Source organism: Arvicanthis niloticus, chromosome 2 (genome assembly GCF_011762505.2).
Source record: "Arvicanthis niloticus isolate mArvNil1 chromosome 2, mArvNil1.pat.X, whole genome shotgun sequence".
Lineage (NCBI taxonomy): Eukaryota > Metazoa > Chordata > Mammalia > Rodentia > Muridae > Arvicanthis > Arvicanthis niloticus.
In genome coordinates, this window is record NC_047659.1 from 74,990,408 (window position 1) to 75,012,492 (window position 22,085).

The window sequence follows — 22,085 nt, forward strand, 5'->3', positions numbered from 1 at the left end:
CCAAGAGGCAGAGTCTACCCCTTTCCTTTAATGCCCAGTCTTTGAAATCCAGTGTGCATTTTCACCTAGTCTGTGCCAGTCACATTGAACGTGCTCAGAAGCCACATGTCCAATTCTGAATCACTAGTTAGTAAAGAATGAGGCTGTGGGGCTGGAGAGATGGCTCCAAGGTTAAGAGCTCTGGCTGTTCTTGCAGAGGACTCAAGTTCACTTCCCAGCACCTGAATGGTGGCCCACCAATGTCTGTATCTCTAGTTCCAAGGGATCTGACACCGTCTTCTAGCCTCCATGAGCACCATGCACACACATGGAGCACATACACACATGTAGGCAAAACACCCATCCATATACAAATCTTTGTCATCATGTCTGAATTTTTAAAACAAAGAAGCATATATGCATAGAAAAATGAATCTTGCCTTTATCATTTCCCTTTATTATGAATTGATTTGAAGACCTTGTCAGTTCTCAGACAGGTGTGTGGGATTTGGACACCTTTGGGTTCTCCAGCGTTGCGTATATAATGATATTTGGGACTATTTTGCACACACCCGAGTAGGGTTCTCCTTATCTTTCATGGAACAGATATTGTTAAAAGTCTACCTGCCTGTGTCAGTCTTTGCTAGGGTGACAGTGAAAACAAGCTAAATTTCTGGTTCCATGGATCTTCCAGCAAACACAGATGGAAGGCTAATCACGGAAGTCTCAAATGCTCTGCACTAGTGTGTGAAGCTGGGAGTGCGTAACCGAGGCTCCATCTTACTTGCATACTAGCATGCATTCCTTTTCCTTTATTTCCAGCAGTGAGGGAGTGTGTTGTCTATAGGGCACTTAAAAACAATAATAAAACTGATGGAAATTTGTTCTGCTTTTTATCATCCCTGTACACCTGCCTGAGATGCAATGCCAGGAACAAAATATTTGAAGGATTACAGAATACACACTGTAAAATAAAAGCTCTTCAGAGCCGAGGACATTTAATTCTTGAAATCTTTCCTCTGCCTAGGAGCAGAGCCTCACCGCAAAACTTGGCCACCATAGGTCAAACTGGGAGCAAACTGAGAATGCCAACTCCTGTCACTGGTGATGAGAGGTCAGAGCCACACCCAAACACTCGGTAGACATTCTCAAAGATCTACTGTGTCTCCCACCTGTTCTTCTAAGTGGTCGTCTGTCACCTCCACCGAAGTCTTTTGCTTTTTCATCAAGAATCCTTTCTCTCCTATCTCTGGTTAGGATGGCAGATGTCAAATTCCAGTCACCACCTCCTTGAATTGCATTTCATTGTGAACCTTGGTGACTGTAATTAAACGTGTCTTTTCTCTTGCTAACCTGGTGTCATCAGCTTAATTTATGCATTCTGTTCTCTTGTATTCCTAGTACTAAAGAGTAAACCCAGGGCTCTATACATGCCAGGTAGCACAGCACCCACTAAGCTATATCCCCAATTAATTTACAGGCTTCTAAGTACTGAAGCTAAGAGGGTAAAGACCCCACTCCACACACATCAAACCCATCACATGGAGAGTTTCAGGCATTCACTTTCCTGTGCTCTAACCTCTAAGGAGACTTCCTGAGATCTAGATAAGTCACTTGAAGCTGTAAGGAGCTTCCCAGAGAAGTCTGGTGGTTAAGGAATGCTTGATCCAAATTAAGAAGAACATAGTTCTCTTATGTTTTTGGAAAGGTCTTTGAATCTTTTCTTTTTTCCCTCCTGACACAGGGTTTCTCTGTGCAGCTCTGGCTGTCCTGGAACTTGCTCTGTAGGAACACCCCCCTCCTACCTCCCATGCTTGGATTAAAGGTATGTGCCACCAGGACCTAGCAAGGTCTTTGAATCTTAAAGGACACTGATTGACTATTGATATCTGCCAAACACAATAGGATGAGGGCTGGAATTAGGATGTTGGTACATGTTTACAAGTCCCGTGTAGCTGTCCTCCTATAACTCTTTAAAGTATCAATTGTGTTTTTCTTCATGTTTTCTTTCCCTTCTGAGCCCTCCCTTCTGGTAATTTTTAGCAAACCATGACAGAATTTTACACCATTCCTCTTGAGTCACATATCTCCTTCGAGTTCAAGAACAGATGCTGAAGAGCCAAGAGTTTCTGTCAGCATCTGCCCAGTGGGCTTTGCCTCTTGGCTTATCTTGTTTTTCCATTCTTTGTCTTCAGAGTTCTGGAAAAAAGCTTGAGGGTGATTCATTCGCCCTGTGCTCCAACTTGAAAACAAAGGAATCTTTAGAATGAGCTATAAAAGAAGACTGCCATATGATGTTATTACATTCCTTCTCCTTCTCATTCACAGCCATCCTTTTGGAGCCCTTTCTAGGGCTGAATCCCCCATGCTGCTTGGCATTTGGGAGGAAAAGAATAGGACAGACAGAATGCCTGGTCCTTGAGAAGTCATCAGTGAGCACTAGCTTTCATCAGGCAACTAGGAGTGTTAAGTGCTATGATGGGGTGCTAAGAGAGTGAGTGCAAAGAGGGAAGAGGCACAATTGTCTGCAGTGCAGAGAGTTTTCTGATGTGTTAATCCTGTCTTTGCCCCTGTGGGTTTGTTAACTTTGTAAACTTATAATTACTGAGCATGTTCTATGTGCCAAGTTCTGATCTAGACATGTGCATTACAGGGGTGAGCTAAACAAATATCCCTGCTCTCTGGGAGTGTGCATAGCAATAGAGGGACCAGATGGGAAACACTGAGGCAGCAGACAAGGATCACCATGTCAGATTTATTAGCTGGTAAACTGGGGTTAAAGAATGTGGTTTGCCTGGCGCTGTAATGACTTCTCCCTTCCCTTTCTACCATCTGCAGGCAAGGTGGAATGCCCTTATCCCATCCTACTCAGACCAGTTAGAAAGCAGGTCCTGGACCCTAACTCATATGTGCCTCCCCCAACTTCAGTGTTTATAAACCACTCCCAATGAAGGGAAGAGTGTAGGAGCTGTAGTGAGTCGAGATGCAAAGAAGGAAAGAGTGGTTCTGTCTCAGAGCAAGGAGTGGGAAAGGTGGGAGTGCCTCTACTTTATTTAGAGCAGGAAAGAGTTCAGAGAGGGAAGAGTTAGGTGGGGAACTGTCCTCTGGACAAAGAGAGCAAGACTGGGTTTCAGACCAAGGAAGAGTAGGCACCAAAGCATAGAGTATGCATAGAAAGCCCTGGTAATGTTAATATTTTATCCATAAAAGGAAGAGATTACAATTTAGTCTAAAGATTTTTTGTTTTTATTTTGTTTTGTTTGTCAAGACAGGGTTTTTCTGTACAGCCCTGGCTGTCCTGGAACTCACTTTGTAGACCAGGCTGGCCTCAAACTCAGAAATCTGCCTGTCTCTGCCTCCCAAGTGCTGGGATTAAAGGCGTGCGCCGCCACTGCCAGCCTAGTTTAAAGATCTTAATTGGTTTATTTATCTATTTTTAATTCTGGAGCTGGGCATCAATCATTTCATTCCACAGATCAGAGTGTGTGTTCTTATAGGCTTAGATTTTTTTCAGTCCTCTTTTTAATACGGATTCTTAAATGCTTTATTCCCTTCTAGTCCACCACCAACCAGAGATAGTAGAAGAAAGGGTTGTTAGGACATGGGGGAAGTAGACCTGTTTAGTAATTGTTCTTTGGAGCAAATCTTATCTGTGTTGTCAGGAAATCAGCAGATCAGTTCACAGGATTCAGCAGCAGCAGCAGCAGCAGCAGCAGCAGCAGCAGCAGCAGCAGCAGCAGCAGCAGCAGCAGCAGCAGCAGCTCGAGCCACTCTTAAGTACTTTACAAATATACCAACAATCCAGTTCAGTAGTGCTGGGATAGCAAACATGAATCAGCACTGCTGACATGACCTGGCAGGAACGAACAGCCAGGCTTCAGCCTAATCAGTATGAGTCAGCAGGAGAGACCAGGAGACGTTCTTTTCTGTGCCTCTCTCAGTGAAGTGAAGATCAGCAAAGATGCACCACTAAGAGTTGCAAAGGTAGCTATGCAAGCCCCTGTCACTGTCCGTTGAATGCTATTTATATGCCCTCCAAACATCACATGTCCTCCACGTGCTTGCCTCACCATGTGTCTTGCCTCAGCAAGTGAGTCTGTGTTAGCAAAACTCCACGTGAGTCTGTATCAGTTGACATTGTTCTGCCAAGCAGCCCGAGTCCAAGAAAGCAGCAAGAAGCCGCTGGTACCTCACTTGAAGTTCTTTGGAGAGTGTCTCTCTGTGGAGTCATAGCAAACAGAGCTCAGCTACTCAATGTAACGTGAACCAATACATGCGTGTTATTAGTGAAGACTCCTTCATCACATGTCCTTTCTTGTGCTTGCTTTAGCAAAACATCCTTCCACCAGTGTCTACTTCAGGAAAATACTCCTTCACATGTTTGCCCCAGCAAGACACCATCTGATACAAATGACTTGCCAAAGAACCCATAAGTTTCCACTCTTGTTCCAGTGTACTGATCAGATTAAGCAGGTTTTATAGGCACCTTTGAAGGAGTAAAGTACAGAGGAGGACTGGTTATTTCAGAGTCTTTGTGTGTGTGTGTGTGTGTGTGTGTGTGTGTGTGTGTGTGATCTGGGGATGAGGAGATTCGAGTAGAAAGGCAGCTGGCAGGTGGATATCTCGTTGCCCTTTTCACATCAAGATTAGGGCAGAAGAAATGCCATTATCATGCCATTTAAACTGGCTTGATTTAAGAACTCTGCTTCTCTCTCATTCTCTTGAAGGTCAGACAGCTGACTTTCAGTGTTGTGATATGGAAGTTTGGTATGGATGGTATCATTTGACATTTTTTTCCCTTAAAATTTATTTACTTATTTATTTTAATCATGTATTTCTCTGTGTGTTTGTGCAAGTACAGTGCCTTCAGAGGTCAAAAGAGGACATCAGAGACCCTGGAGCTGGAGTTGGAAGTGCATGTGAGCCTCCTAACCTGCATATTAGGAAAGGAACTCTGATCCTCTGTAAGACCTTTAACCTTTGACCATCTCTCCAGCTTTTTGACTTTCAATGTAGTGTTTTGGGTCCCAGTATAAGATCATAGTTCAAAGTAATGACCTGTGATGCTTAGAAAACTATCTTGGGCATTTCTTGTTCTCTGCCTCATGCCCTCTCAGCCGCTTTCTGGAGCATCCTATCTCCCATAAGAATTCATACCTATACTCACTGTAGCTCTCCCACATTCTGCCATAGGGCTATCCAACATGGACAGTCTTTGGGAACCCATGGACACTTTTGTGTGCACGCACTGGGAGTGTGGTTGCTTATAAGGAAAACAGAGCCCATCAAGAATTCAGTTTCTTGGGAGTTTGGGGTGGGTTGCAGGAGGTTCCTGCTCAAGTGGTCAACAGAAGTGGCTACCATCTCCCAGGTATCTTCTTAGGCACTTTCCTCTGTTTGTCACGTTCTCATCTTGTAGCTCTTAGTCCTTTTCTCAGCTCATCCCCAAGCTCTCTGTACGAAAGCTCTTGGCCTGTCTTAGCATTCAGGGAAGACCCACTCTAAGTCAGACACTGCAGGTTGGAAGAGCAGCAGCAGTGCCAAGATGCCACCTGGAGTTGGTGACTAAAAAGGGTTCAAAGCCATTTTCAACAGATACCGGCCCTTACCTCCCCGGGATGTTAAACCTTTCTCCCCTGAAGCTTATTAGTCACTAAAATATTCACTCACCAGGTCATCTAGAAAATTAGTTGAGATAAACCAGGAGTGTTAAAATAGGATTTTTTACTAAATTAGAACATGAGACATTTAGAAGTGGTCATTGGCATCTTAAAAAACTGATTCATTCCCATTAATGGTTAAATTTTTCAAAATAGTGGTTTTGGAAAGTTTCCTTCTGTTATTTAATTTGAGATCTGTTTCATGTGGTTTTCATAACATGTACATGTTTTTTTTTTTCTTTTTGAAAGATAGTGTAAGTCTGTTTCATTCCAAACTTTTTTTTGAAACCAGATTGCTTAGGCAAAATACTTTAAAAACTTTTCCTACTATTTAAAAATGAAAGAAATTTTAATCCAAACAGTTTAAAAGTCTTTAGAAACCCATTTATCTGAGCAATAAAATTTCTGTATATGTTTCACTTTATTTAACTTCAAAGTAATTAGTCAAAATAGCTTGGATCCAAGACAGATTTCAAAGCTGTATACTTTCAAAATGGCTCATCTAGCTAGCATGCAAAGATAGATGGACCATTTTATTGTCTCAAAACATTGGTTTCCCAGCAGATGAATATGGGCCTAGGCAATAACTTCGCATTATTGCAGAATTGGCTACATATTTTTAAAATTAAAACATCTGTGCAATGTGCAAATGGATTGAAATATTTTCTTTATCAATAACAAGGAAACTATTTTGCAAAACTTTATCCCAGCCCCTTCTTTCTCCCGCAGGATTATAACTGGGCTGACAAGATCATTGGCTGTAAAAAGCACTTGGTGGGTGAGGCATTTGTACTGTTGTATCCCGTGACAAGGCTCTGAGGTATATACTAAACTATCCCTTTCAAAAACAGCCAGGCCCCAGAAGTATTGTGCCTAAAGTCTTATTAGAGTTATTTAAGGGCAGAGCAGGCCGAAGTACTCTGTTTGGCTCTATATCTCAAGCTCATAACCATGGATCTTCCTGCCTCACTCCCAGTATTCATGACTTAAGGAATCTGTTTATATATACCCCGTACCAGTCACTATTTTTGTTGCTGTGACAAAGTACATGGCAGAAATAAGTCAAGGAGGGAAGGGATTATTTTGGCTCAAGCCTCAGGGAGGGCATGGCAGCAGGAGCACAAGGCAGCTGGTCATTCCGCATCTGTAGTCAGGAAGCAGAGATATAGTGAGTTGCCAGTGCTCTGCTCAGTTCTCTTTTTTTTCTGTTTAAAACTCCAGGCAATGGAAAAGTACAACCAGCATTTAGAGTGTCTTTTTTGTACCTCAGTTAACTCAGTCTCGACAATCCCTCACAGACATACCCAGATTTTTGTTTCTATGTTGAGTCTAATTCCCATCAAGCTGACAATCATAATTAACTACCTATCACACACATCCCATTCTACTCTGTTTGCATAGTTCTCAATGAAATAATTATAATGTATCCCAAACTAGTTGCCAGGCATAGTTCAAGAACTTGGCACTGATTGCAAACACTGACTGACAGGAGCTAATCATTTAGTTGAGATAATAGGATGGATTTGGGATTATCTATAGTATCATATTACAATCACAATTTTTTTATTCATATTTTCTTCTTGGATGAGACAAATGGGAAAAGGTATGACTGCAAACTAAGAAGTTGCACAGTTCAGATTAAAGGAAGCATTTTTGACATTGTTTTTGATGAAGACAGTTCTTGGTCCTAAACTGAACATTATCTTTACATGTGGGTACTCTAAGGGGAAATAATTTAGATATATGTCACTCATCAATGCCAGATACTTGAGAGCTACTGTTATATTTCTGTTGTAGCTTCATTTCTATTACTATGATAAAATATTCTCAAGAATAAACTTAGGGGAGAAGAGTTTATTTTGCTTATAGTCCCAGGTTACAGGTCATCAAACCAGAAAGTCACTGTGGTAGGAGCTTGGGACAACTGTTCACATGCACAGACAAGAGCAGAGAAAAGTGGTATATGCATGTGCGTTTGGTTGCTTGCTTGCTCTTTCCTCTCTTAAATAGTTCAGGACCCACTGCCTAGGGAAAGGTGTCACCTCCAATGGGTTAGATTCTCCTACATCAATTAATAATCCAAAAATCTGCAGGCACACGCACAGGCCAACACAACCTTGACAATGTCTCATTAAGACTATCTTCCCAAGTGGTTCTAAGTCATGTCAAATTTACAGTTAAAACTTACCAGTACACCCAAATAAGCTCATGAATTACATGCTTGGCTGTGGTATTCTTCTGAAAGGTTTTGAAGCTTAAAGGCACTGAATGCTTTCCGACACCATGAGGTAAACATATGTTTTCTCCACATGCTCCACTGACATGGTATTCCACCCAAAACTATGAAGCCAAGCAATCCTGGACTCTCTGAAACTGTGAGCTAAAATGACTCCTTCCTCCTTGAATACCTTCTCAGACATTGTAGTAGCCATGGGAGTGTGCACAGGAGTGACTAACATGAGTGCAAGTTGGAAGGGAGAGGGTTAAGAGTGAGGAAAGATGTTTCTGCAGAGTAGCCAGAAGTCACGTCTCTATGGGAGAGACAGCCTCATAAATTGAAAATAATGGAGACAAAATATGTTTTATGAGATGATTTTGTATTGAAATTCATGCTTGTCTTTGGAAATATCATTGAATGTATTTGATTTCAACAGTTAGGAACAAAAGAGAGTCATGATGCTTTTCTTTAGTTTTTACTTGCAGAAAATTTCAAAAGCATGACAGAATAGTCTGAGCTCATTCATGGGCCATGGATTGTCTGAGGACAGGGCTGAGTCTTGCTGTAGCCTTCTCCAGCCCTCAGTGAGCCTAAATGAGTGCATCTTCTAGATGCTGAGTCTTGGATGAGGATGTAAGATGACTGGACAAGCCCTATTTCTCTGGACTAGAGTGGGCTTGTGCCATAGATTTGTGGCGAGTGCGGAGACATGGGTAAACGGCACTGCTTTTTCAATGGCCACAGGTCTGAAAAGTGAAAAGTGAGAAGTGAGACAGAATTGTGGTTTGCTGATAGGGTTCACCCCAAAGTGTTTCCCCAGGAACATCTAGAAAAATATTAGTTTTCTTGTGAATCCTTTACATGTGCCTCTAGTAGGTCAGGAAAAAATATGTCCCTGCTCCCAAATTGGACCCTGCTTAAAATATTTATCAGTTCCAGAGGCTCTGCTGTTTAAGGCTCATCTATTAGAATTAAACAGGTTTGCTTCTGCCTTAGTATAAAGCTGTTAAATTAAGGAAAGAATTAAGACAATTATGCACATAATTTGGCCTTCCAATATAGTTGTCCATGAAAAATTAATCTAATTAAGGCAACAGAGTTTCTTGCTTGAATTTTCTCCAGACTCCTTTTGGGTTTACACTACATGAGTCATTGCCCGGGAGAGCTCTTCTTATTGGCATAATGGGGTGTTGGGATGTCTTTGGGGTGAGGAAGATCACAATTGAATAAATGAAATGGCAACTGCATTTCCACATTTAGGGGAAGAGTTAATTCAATACCCATTTCACCGTCTTTATATTTAATTTAGCATTAGAAGTGGATGGCTCTTCGATCGAGAGGAGATCACCTTGAATGGCCTTCATAAAACTTGGATGAAGCGCTGGGGATGTGGCTTGGTTGGTTGTTCCCTTGCTTTGTTTGAATGAACTTCTGAGTTCTATCCACAGTACTCTGAAAACTATGAGTGGTGGTGTGCAGCAACAATCCCAGCATTCAGGAGGTATGGTGGGATTGTAAAGTCAAGGTCATCTTTGCTTCACAGAAAGTTTAAGGATAGCCTGGGCTATGCGAGAACTTGTTTCAAAAACCAAAAAATAAAAACAAATCAACCAACCAAACAAAGGAAGAATGCTGTGTAAATGGCTTAGTTGATAAAGTGCTAGCTTCAAAAGTGAGGGGACTTGAGTTGGATCCTCAGAATCCACATAAAAAGTTGTCATAGTGTCATATGCCTGCACTACCAGCACTGGCAACATGGGAGGTGGGGACAGGTGGATTCTTGGAAGTTCACAGACATCTGGGCTAGCCTACCTGAAATTGCAGGACAAGAAGTCACTCTGTCTCAAACAAACCAGAACAAACAAAACAAAACACCATTGAATGTGCTCAAGGAATGACACCTGAGGTTGTCCTCTGACCTCAACATGCATGTACTCTTGCACATACATGTGTATCCCCACACACAGACATGTATTCCCCCTCACCCCTCCACAAACCCTTGGGTAAAAGAAAGCTAAGACCTTTGTAGGTACGTCTGGATGAAGAAGAGTAAATTGGTATACGTTTAAAGCCACAGAAACCAGAGTTTTGGTAGTTGACCACTAGAGCAGAGTGGAGACACAAAGGCAAAATGAGCCAGACATGTTAGAAGAATACCTTCTAACAGAGTGCCAAGTTTAGGGAAGAGATAGCAAATCTGACGTTTTAGAAATGTACAATTGTTTCTGTTGTTTATATAAAGGGAATATAGATAATAAAAGTACTGTAAACCCTTGATCGAAGAAACAGAATGTAAGGTAAATCTATGCTGCTGGTCATTCCACACTTCAGCCTAATGCTGATGGTTGTACCATAATGAGTGGGATCAAGCCAGGTCCTTGACCCCTCTGGGCTTTAATTTTGCAGCTACAATGTTTAATGTTCCCTGACTTATAGTGTAGGTGAGGAAGGTGACTGAGTTGGTGTGTATAAAGGCTTGAGAAAGGGTTTTTCCTATCATAGCATTTCATAAACACCAGATTGATACTGTAGTGGAATACTATAAAGTGCTTCTCTGAATTCTACCCCCTGGTCTACTGCTGTATTTCTTTAATCTGTTTTACAACAGAACTCAGTGAAGTGAAGATTCTGTTTCCAACTCCACCCCTCACATTCTCTCTCTAACCAACATTCTCAAGCTTTCTTTTTTTCATTAGTCTTCCCCTAAGTCTTTCCAGAGACTTTAAAAAACCCACCGTCCAGACTCCTGAGATTTCAATACTGCACATGTTCTAGATTAGCCGCCTAGGGACAATCTAAATCATCTTGGTGATGCATCTGATCTAGCACATCAGATAGAGAGCTGTGTATACACACCATGACCTCAGCTAATACAGACTGTTTTTATTTACATACTGGTGGCTCCTGTTGTTAAGACTCCAGAAAGCATCTCTTGTGGACTACAAACCTATGATAACCTTTTATTAGTTGGTATCAACACTATGTCTAAGACAGCCCCCTGATTAATATTTGTAAGGGTCATCTTTTGAAAGACATCCAAAACTATTTTACAGGCTTTCATTATTTTTATTATTTAGTTTTCTCTTATACAACACATCCCAACCATGGTTTCCCCTCCCTCCACTCCTCCTAGTCCCCTGACACTTCTCCTCTTCCCTGATCCACTCCTCCTCTGTTTTTCTTCAGAAAGGAGCAGGCCACCCAGGGATAACAACCAAACATGACATAATAATACTAGGCACAAACCCTCATATCAGGGCTGGATGAGGCAACCCAGTAGGAGAAAAAGAGTCCAAGAGCAGCGAAAGAGTCAGAGACACTCCCACTCCTACTGTTAAGAGTCACACAAAAACACCAAGCTCACAACCATAACATATACACTGAGGACCTAGCACAGGTCCATGCAGGCTCTGTGATTTCCACCTCAGTTTCTGTGAGCCCTATGACCTCTGCTTAGTTGATTCTGTAGGCTGTGTTCTCCTCCTGTCCTTGACCCCTCTGGCTTCTACAATTTTTCTTTGGGGTTCACGAGTTCCAAGGAGAGAGACCTGATAGAGACCTCCAGGTTGGGCTCTCTTTTTGCATAATATTTGGCCACACAACCTTTAAAAAGAAAGAATATGTTGTTACATTTGTTTGTTGGGTGGTTTGTTATTTATTTGTGTGTGCACAGGAATGTTCGTATGGAGGTCAGAGGGGAATGAATGAGAGTCTCTATTCTCTCTCTCTCTCTCTCTCTCTCTCTCTCTCTCTCTCTCACACACACACACACACACACACACACACATACACACACACATTGGGTTCAGAGTATCAAACTCAGATCACTAGGTTTGGTGGCAAGCACCTTGACTTGTGGAACCATCTCACTGACCCCTCTTCTTTACTTTTCTAACATGCTACCCATCTTTAGAAAATTCTGATGCAAAAGTAAATCTAGAATCTGCTACTAGCTTGTAGGGGCAAACTTTTATTACCAATTACCCAAAACAGTGTCTGTAGCAATTAGGATTCACATAGGAAATACCACCCTGGAACAGAAGTGAACTAACCCAAGAGCCTTGGTACTAGGGCCTGTCTTCTGGGGTTCAGAGTTGTCAAGTCTAAATATGCTTACTTCCTGACTGTTGTTTGATCTTTTCAACAATTTTGTTTGTTTTCATTCATTCATTGATTGATTCACTTTACATGCTGGTCAATGCCCTCCTTTTGGTCCCCCTCACATAGTCCCTCCCCTATGTTCCTTCCCCTTCTCTGCTGAGAGGGTAGAGGACCCGCTAGGTATCCCCTGACCTTGGCACATACAATCTCTGCAAGGCTAGGTGCATCCTCTCCCACTTAGGCCAGACAAGGCTGCCCAGTTAGAGGAATCCATTCCACAGACAGGCAACAGCTTTAGGGACAGCCCCTGCTCCAGTTGTTCAGCGGGACTCACATGACGACTGAGCTGCACATCTGCTTCATATATGTGGGGGTTGTAGGTCCAGCCTGTGTTTTCAGTAAGTTTTAAGACCACTGTGGCAATGCTCAAGCAGATTGAGAATTCCTCTAATCTCAGTTTTGGGATTAATGAGTTCACACACACACACACACACACACACACACACACACACACACACACACAGAAAGAGAGAGAGAGAGAGAGAGAGAGAGAGAGAGAGAGAGAGAGAGAGAGAGAGAGAGAGAGAGAGAGAGACTTGGGGTAATTTTCTCCAAGTGCAGGTAAGCATTTCAACCCAGAGCCACACTCTATGACTGGGGTCTCTGGGAATGGTTCTTTCTCCCTCCTGGAATTGTGGAGCCTATGAGTAGACTAAGCATCTTCTGAGCAGTGAAAAATGATTAACTATTGTCCCTGAGAGTAAGAGAAATAGGGAGACACATAAACCAGCTCCTCAGAGCCAGCAGAGTCCTTTGGATGGAGACAGGAAGATTTCAGACAGTGAGCAGGATTAGACAGGGCAGTTTCTGCAGGATGAGGCTGGGTCCATTTCTGTGATGGGAAATTACCTTTCTTCAGTCCTTACAGGGGTCAGTTGTAGGCTGCGTCTGAAACAGTTGTAAGCTGTACTGAAATAGTGTTGGAGAAATTTCACAAGGTTTATGTACATCAGTGGGTGGTAATGTGCCTGGGGGCGGGGCTTGTAAGGAAAGGGAGACATGCCAGACCTAGCATGACAATTGTTTGTGGCTGAAGCCAGTTTGGCATGGTTCAGTCTTATATCTTGCTTTGTAGTAGGAACTGAAGTTTTGGGGGGCAGCGTGAACAGTTAGGACATCTTCCCTAAAACAGAAGACTGTTTAGCAAAGGGATCGACTTTCTCAGGTTTGAGAGTATTTGCCTGGTAACACGTTCTGATTGTGTTCTGTGGACTTGATGCTACATTGCCACCTTATCCCAGTCCATTGGTGCTCCTGAAGCCTAGAGTGTCTTGTCAACGTAAGTCAGGGGATCACAGTCTTTTTTGCCCAAATCTTCCAGTGGCTCTCTGCCCTATTCAGAGAAGCTTGACAAGCCCTGGGTCATGGCCCTCCAGGCCCTATATTTCTTTACCCATCTTCTTTCTCTTTGTCCCTCTTTTCTGCTTAGTGGTGGCCCCTTCACTGTCCTTCACTGACCTGGGACAGGCCTCACAGCCTTTGCAGTGATTGTTCCCTTTCCATGAAATGCTCATCTTTCTAGCATCTTTGTGACTTTTCAAACCTCTTCCTTCAGACATTTCCTTCAATTACCACCTCTTCAATGAGGTCCATGATCCATGTATTCCATGCAGTAATTCTCTCACTCCCTATCCTTCTGAGACTATTGATAGCTCCAAGGCACTCATCATCTTTTGATATATTATGAGCTTAACTTACTTATTTTGTCTCCCACTTCTGAATTCAAGCCAGCCAACACAGAATTTTCACGTGTTTTGTTCACTGACATCTTATATGGATATTCTTAGAATAATGGTTACAAATATAAAACACTTAGTATTTGTGGGATGAGTGAGAATCTTCCTTTTGTGTCTGACACCATGTTCTCCAGGGTACACATTCTTGTGGGAGGGGTATTCACATATGAAAATATAGCATTTAAATATAAAGGTAAGTCTTGTATTTTGTTAGATATTAATTCCATTCTTAAAAACCTTCATTTAACCAGTTAACATCCACAAACTTTAGGGTACTTTGAAGGGGTGAAGAAATGGTTGTTTCTATGCAGTAAGTTGGGAAGAACAGAGGCTAGAATCAAAGAAAGTGGGCCATGGAACAGGGAAATAATTCAAGAAAATTCTAAATGGCTCTGATTCTTTATTGTGCTGATGTAAATTTAGCCAGGGCAGGCTACCAGATAATTTTTCCCTTGGTTCTCTTCTTGGTTCTCTCTTCCCTCCCTTCCTCTCTCCCTCCCTTTCTCCCTCCCTCCCTCCTTCCCTCCTTTCCTCCCTCCCTCCTTTTCTCCCTCCCTTCCTCTCTTCATTCCTTTCCTCCATCTCTCACTCTGAGGTTGTACAGTATAACCCCAGGCAAGCCTAGAAATCACTAGGTATCCCAGGCTGGTTTTAGACGTGTAGCAATCCTTCTGCCTCAGCATCTTAAGTGTTGCAACTGCATATGCAAGCTATTGAACCTAGATCTTTGTCTTTTTCTTGTCTTTCTCATTCTTATGGAATCCATCTCAGTTCTGATGGCTGAGACCAGTTGTATCCCCAAGGTGGCAGAGAGTGTATAGAATTCTTCCAAGACTCTGTTTCGCTGGATACAGACAGGACTCCACTTTTTCCTCCTGGTTTCTGCAGGCATTGAGAATGTGGGAGTCAGATCTAACCACAGGGTTGGCCTTCTGGGTGGATTTTACAGCAGCACACAGATATTTCCTTCTGGCCAGAATGCCTGGGTTTCAGGTCTGGAACATGTATTAGTGGGGTAATGTCTGGGGAGAAAAGGGCAAAAACATGGAAACCTTGGCTGCTATGACAACAGCTGGAATAATAAACAACCTCTGTCCCTCTAGCAAAAATCATGGAGTTTCTTCTTGTGGCAACATTTGGAAAAGGAATGTGTATTACACCAGAGTATCTTATGTTTGGCTTGGGCTCTATTATTTGTTTTTCTCTTGGGTTAAAGAGATTTGCCAAGTGCCTCACTGGGCAAATAGAGACAATTACACACCATCCAAACATCAGTCACCTTCCTAGACATTTTTAAACAATAGTAATTCAGAGTGTGTGGATTGAGAAGTCAGAACTAACTCGTTGAGAGTAACTGCCGCTATAGGAACCATCATAAAATTCATATGCATGGCCACACTCACATATATAGGGACCATCATAAAATTCATACATATGTGCACAGGCACAGGAGTGCACACACTCACAGGTATACATTATCAACTGGGTTTCTGTTTTATTGCTTTGAGTGGACAGGGCTAATCAATGTTTTATTGCTTAGTGGGGTCTAATGAATGACTAGTAACTCTCTCCATTCTTACATGTACTGTAATCATTCTCCTTTATAATTTCTTGGAGGCCTCTTAGATGAACTCAGTTTTTAAATTACTGTCATGTATTCAGAGGTCTGTCCCCCTAGAATTTCAGTCTTCAATCTCTCATTGAATTCAGTTTCTTTCTGTACCATTCCATCAACACCCCTAACTCCAACTAGGTCCTGATCTGTGGTGATGTGGCCTGTTCTTTCAAATTTCTTCTACCTGATGTCCTTTGTGGGTATTGGGTCACTCTGGATAGAAAAGGTAATCTAAAAAGGACCAAAGTCTTACCTTACTGCTCTGTTGTAATCTCTGGCAGGTGCCCACATGCTGGCTTTTTGGGAAAACCCCCTCAACATCATCTGATAAATTTCCCAATTCCCAAGTCCTAAGCCCTAGTCTTGAGGGCATGTCTTAGGGTCTATTTGCCTCCTGGCTCCATTCTCCTTTCACAGAGCTCACTTGGTCCAGTAGATCTTTGATTTGACCAGGAAGGACATCATCCTTGAATCTCTACACACAAGGATCTTACTCCCACCCATTCTCACTCATCTGTGTCTCTCTCTTTCTCTTTTTTGAAATTTGTGGTTCATAAGACTTTCTGCCTGGAGCTTGATAGCTCTTGTAGACTTGTTTGGGTGATAGCTGGATTCTAGAATTCCCTAAAGTGTCAAATCAGCTTCATAGCCATTGTAGGCTTCTTCCCTAGGTTCACATGACCCTCATGCAGGTGTGTGTATCCCTGGGTCCAAGGGATGTTGTTGGGGATGTAGATAGAATTGCTGTGTGTGTGGCTGGATCAGGAACTTGGGCCAAGGTCAGTTGTCATTGAGCTTCTGCATTCAGAAGTGAACTCCATGGATTCTAAGAGCCTGCTGCTGGAAGACAGCTTTCTAGGTTGATAGAAAAGTATAGTTATTAGTTATTAGTATTAGAAAATGGAAAATGTTTTGTTTAAGTTGGCTTATACTTTTAAAGCATTTAGTAAGAGATCCATTGGTCTCTACGTGCATTCCTGAGGTAGGACTTGAGAACAGTAAAGGTAAACATGTCCACTGTTCGAAAGCTCATGCCTCCTCTACCAGCCCAGACTCGCAGGAGGGGAAGACTTTGCCATTGTCCTCCCTTCCTCTGCCCAGCACCACAGGTGGCTCCAGCCAGCCTCCCATCTTTAATTCTCCTCTAAGCTACAGATAGACACTTCTAGCTTCCTATCCACGGACCTCTTGGGCAATTGAGGAAGAGAAACACAACTATTTCTACTTCTATACATTGCCTTACAAAGAATCTTCTATGGGGGATTTCAACCGAGGCAGTTTTAAGTTATGGAGGAGAGAGAGAGAGAGAGAGAGAGAGAGAGAGAGAGAGAGAGAGAGAGAGAGAGAGAGAGAAAAGAGAGAGAGATTCTTCTTGAGGGCATTGGTGGGTGGGTGAGGTCAAGACTTGTCTTTAGAATCAGTAGATGCTTGTCACTCACTGTTTTCAGCTTTAAACAGCAGCAAAACCCAAAGACAACAGGAATACTTTTTTCTAGTCATTCACTCATGCACTCACCCAGAATGCCAAGCTTTCTCTTTTTCCAGCGGCTTCTTTGCTTCTCCAACAACTTTATTATCTTTCCTGTAGTGCATGTAGTTAAACCATTGTCCTATTGATACCAATGACTAAGGCAATTTTTAAATGTTACAACTAGTATTGCAGTAGCTTCCCTTTTAACACACAGTCTCTGGTCATCATAGAAATATCCTTAGGCATGTGACCGCTGAGCCAAAGATACACATATTTTTATATTATGATAGGAGAAATATTTTGTATTCTGATAGAACCAAATTACCATTAAAAATTGTGGCAATTTACACTAGTTCTAAATCCTCCAAACCCTTGCCTGCACTGCCTACTGTCAAACTAAGCTAATTGGGTCTATTCCAATCTAACTGATGAAAAATGATCTCATTCCTGCTTTAATTTGCATCTCTGAGATCGCTAATGAAGTTGAACATTATTTCACGTGTTTACTAGTCATTTGCAACTTGTGAATTGTTTATATCCTCTGATAATTTTTCTTGTTTCATGTTTAGAACTTCTGTTCTTCAGTCATAACGTCTTGACTGTAAGATATATAATATTTTCTTGCCATCTGCGAATCTCAAGATGCTTTTATGATAAACAGACAGATGACTGAAGCCAAAAGATTATTCTTTTATTTTTAATTTTTTAAAAATTTTTAATTTTTGACAGTGTCTTGTTATACAGCCAAGATGGGCTGGAACTCATTACATAACTCAGCCTGTCCTTGAACTTGTAATGATTCTCCTGCCTCAACTTCTTGTTCTTGAGTTGCAATTTCAAACAAGCATGTGTTTGGCTGTGTGTGTGTGCTTGTGTATGCCCACGTGTGTGCATGTGTGTGTGTGTGTGTGTACCAACCTTAGGTGTTGCCCACCCCCCTCCCAGCCCCACTTCGTTTCATTGAGGTACACTTTCTTGAGCACAAGTGCACTAGTCTGGCTGGCCAAAGTCCCAGTGAACCATGTGTCTGTGATTCTGTGTCTCTATGACTATAAACATGTGCTGCCATGCCTGGAATTTTTCCATGGGTTCTGGGGTTGAACCCAAGTCCTCATGCTTGTGCTGCAGGCACTTATGGCTGAGCTGGTCCAGGATGACTTCTGGTGTTGTCTCTGGAAAATATTAATGAACTGTGCTCATCAAAGTATATTGGCTGCTACAACAAATTATCCACATATTTATTGTTTTAATCAGTAAACTTTTTTTGTTGTTTTTGTTGTTTTGTTTGTTTGTTCTTGAGTATAAAACAGTCAACAGGATGTTCATGGTAAGCAGTTTCCAAGTAGTAACTTTTGGGCCCAAGATCTTTTCATTCTGAGCTCTTGTTCTCTGCTAAATCCTCATTCATCTGGAGGGTGAAAGGGAGAATGGATAAAGGAAGGGGAAGGGAGGGGAATGTGGAGTGAAGGAGGGGAAGGGAGGAGGTAGAGAGTGTGAGAGAGACAGACAGAGAGATAGAGATAGAGACAGAGACAGAGACAGAGACAGAGACAGAGATTTTCTCTTGATGTTTTTCTGGCCAGGCTTGGACAAGGGATACATTACTTGCTCTGAAGTGGAAATTTCTGGTTTATTTAGACACTCAGTTGTGACATGTGATGTTTTTCTGGAAACCATATTAGGAGAGGATGTTTTGCTGAAGCAGACACATGGGCAGATGTTTTGCTGAGAAAAGACATGTGGTGTTTTTCTGAAAGCTGCCTAGAAAAAGGCCATGTGATGTTTTGCTGGAGCAGATGCTGAAGAGATCACATGATATTTGGAAAAGGAATAAGTCTAACCCAACAGACAGTGAATGATGCTGTGGCATTGGTTCACCTTGCCACTCTTTGCTGGGCTTTGTTGGGTTCTACTGATGCTGTCTTTGCTGGTGATGCTCTAGCCTTGTCTTCTTCATGAATTACTGCTTGTCATGACTTTGTAAAAATGCACCAAAGAACTTCTTGTGGTATTCTAGTGGCTTCTTGCCACTTCTGCAGACTCGGGCAGACTGGTTAGGCCTCATGGTTTCTTCTGGATGGAACTGACATTGCAGATTCGTAAATGGTCTTTGTGAGTGGATTGAGCTGCTGCTGCTAATTTCTGTGAACGGAACTATGGATATCCTGACAACACAGATTGGAATCTCCCCAAAGAGCTATTTCTAAACAGGTCTATATTCCTCTTTTGTCCTATTAACCTTTCCTTTGCACTACGTCTGTTGGGTGGTGGCTAGAAGGGAGGTTAAAGAGTTTAAAAGGAGATTTTGAAAAATCTAAGCCTACACTTTGCCTATATTTTTCTGGCTAAAACACAATTATATGGCAAGAGAGACTAGAGAAGAAGTCTGCCTATAAGCCTATAGGAAGAAGTGAGCACAGCCAACTGTGCAAAGCCACTTAGGTGACCAGACTGACAACTAAGTGTCTATACTTAAATTTTCACAGTTGTCTAATGTTTCTGGAGGATGTTAAGTGGTCCTTTGGAAAAAAAAAAAAAAAACACAGGATAATCCCAGAGACAGAAACTTCATAACACAGAGGTCCATTTGAATGTCAAGAATCATGATTCCTTCATTCCTGACTATGACGTCTTGTATAACAAAAAATATTTAAGGTCTTCTTAGAAAATAGAAGGTTTCTTGTGTAGTTATGTTACTGGAGTAAGAGGTAATCCGTAATCTCTCCATTCCCAAAGCAGTCTGGAGGTCTGTCTGACTCAGAAGTTTTTAGAGATGGGTAAAAGCAGTGATTGAACAGAAGAACTGGAATAAAATGGCCTCTTAGGACTTGGGGCTAGAGATGATAAGATGGGAAGGTGGTTGGCTGAGGGTGCCCAGTTAGAGCTGCAATGAATATCTGTCAGGGTTAGAAGCCATTGTTGGGTGCTTAGGTGAGCCTTTGAAATGTAATACTTGTAAAGAATGACTTCTGGAACGTACGTTAGAAAAGAAAGAGGAGAAACCACGGCAGACTGTAGCTAGGGCTCTGTGCTCTGTGCAACATGAGAGAGTAAGGCAATGGTCTAGCTTGGTGATAGAAACAGCAACTACGAATTGTGTTCCCAGCCTTTGCTGCGCGCTCTCTCTCTAACGCCAGCGCAGCCGAAGGAGAAGGGGGGTAAGTAAGGAGGTGCCCATACCATGGCTCGTACAAAGCAGACTGCCCGCAAACCCACCAGTGGCAAAGCACCCAGGAAACAACTGGCTACAAAAGTCGCTCTCAAGAGTGCGCCCTCTACTGGAGGGGTGAAGAAACCTCATCGTTACAGGCCTGGTATTGTGGCACTCTGTGACATCAGAGGCTATCAGAAGTCCACTGAACTGATTCGCAAGCTCCCCTTTCAGCGTCTGGTGCGAGAAATTGCTCAGGACTTCAAAACAGATCTGCGCTTCCAGAGTGCAGCTATTGGTGCTTTGCAGGAGGCAAGTGAGGCCTATCTGGTTGGCCTTTTTGAAGAGACCCTATGTGTTATCCATAATAAACGTGTAACAATTAGACCAAAAGATATCCAGTTAGCTCGCCGCATACACAGAGAGCCTGCTTAAGAGTTCACTATGAAGGGAAACATTTCATTCTCAAAAAAATTTTTTTTCCTCTTCTTCCTGTTATCAGTCGTTCTGAATGTTAGATATTTTTTCCATGGGGTCAAAGGTACCTAAGTATATGATTGTGAGTGGAAACATAGGGGACAGAATCAGGTATTGGCAGTTTCTCCACGTTCATTTGTGTGTGGGTTTTTAATATAAATGCAAGATGTAAAACATTAATGCAAGCAAAATGTGTCAGTGAACACATTTCAACAGTTCATATCTATAACAATGATAAATAAACCTGTTAAAATTTTCTGGACAATGCTAGAATTTGGATTTTTTTTTAAATAAGTAAATTTCTTATTGATGGCAACTAAATGGTGTTTGCAGATTTTTATTATACAGTAGATTCCATCCGTTCACTATACTTTTCTAACTGAGTTGTCCTACATGCAAGTACATGTTTTTAATGTTGTCTGTCTTCTGTGCTGTTCCTTTAAGTTTCCTATTAAAATACATTAAACTATTAAAAAATAAAAGAGAAAGAAACAGCAACCACAGCTACCCATAAAAGTGTAATGTGGATTTCCACACACAGCAAACAGGTTGATCTGGTTGTTTTCAGTAGCCCTGGTGGCCCTTCTACACTTTGGGAAGTGAGAATGTAAACTCAAGTGTCATTGTCATTGGGAAGCAGTGCTTTATCATCTGGGTGGTTTCCTGAGATTAGATGTTGTTGCTGGAGTCCACTAAAGTATTTGGTTACATGGAGGATTGATCAATGAACATCGATAAGCAGAATGATGGAGAATTGTACAGTCCTTGTTTCCCTGTTTGTGAAACCAGAGCACTGATGAAAATGCCTTTGAAAATCTCTACTAATATGTACAGTGTATGTGGTTGGATGCTGAGGTCAGCAAGGGTACTGACCTGTTTGATTTTTTTTTTTTTTTTTTTTTTTTTTAATGACACGGTTTCTCTGTGTCATCTTAGCTATCCTGGACCTCACTCTGTAAACTAGGCGAGCCTTGAATTCATAGAGATCTGCCTGCTTCTGCATCCCAAGTGCTGGGATTAAAAGTGTGCACCACCACTGCCTGGCCCCTGACTGGTTTTCTTTACTTGGAGTGAAAACCAGGTAAGGGAAGATGGCAACTTCTCTTAGGCTTCAGGTTCTCTTGATGTACATGATCTTGAACAAGTCATTGTCTCACCCTAGAACTTCTATCATCTGAAAACAGGGGTACAGTTGGTAGGGTGACTTGTTCTTTTATCTTTCACTTTCTAGAAACCTAAACACAGTGTATGAAGCATGACTTTGAGGGAGAAGGTGAGCTCTGCCATAATGCATCTGGGATAGTCCCCCGATGTCTAGGTTCCCATAGAATCCAACGATCTTTAAATTCCTCATGGCTGCTGAGAGACCATAATGACCTCCTTATTCACTTTGCAAGACCAGGATGTCAAAAGGGCAAATTCTGCCCCTTACTTTGTTCTGGTGATGTCACCTATCATCCTTCACATTCCAAACACAGTCATATCTGCTCTTATAGCCCCAAGTATCCCCACAGAGATGGCATTGGCCAGTTCTTTTCCTGTATTATAAACTTTGAAGAGTAGCAAAAAGTCATTAAGTGATCTTTATTTAGCTCAGAGGGGCTGACAATCATATAT

At 42.0% G+C, this 22,085-nt stretch overlaps 1 protein-coding gene across 1 annotated transcript; it reads left to right on the forward strand.

Moving 5' to 3' along the window:
* The first annotated feature begins 19,988 nt into the window (after positions 1 to 19,988).
* Positions 19,989 to 20,632, forward strand: LOC117704315 (histone H3.3A-like). The gene has a single exon (XM_034496423.2). It carries the CDS (start codon positions 20,022 to 20,024, stop codon positions 20,424 to 20,426), a length of 405 nt encoding a protein of 134 aa, XP_034352314.1. The 5' UTR covers positions 19,989 to 20,021; the 3' UTR covers positions 20,427 to 20,632.
* The last annotated feature ends 1,453 nt before the right edge of the window (positions 20,633 to 22,085 follow it).

What these genes read in the sequence shown, in the direction of transcription:
- LOC117704315 (XM_034496423.2), top strand. Translation starts at nt 20,022, where the DNA reads ATGGCTCGTACAAAGCAGACTGCCCGCAAACCCACCAGTGGCAAAGCA.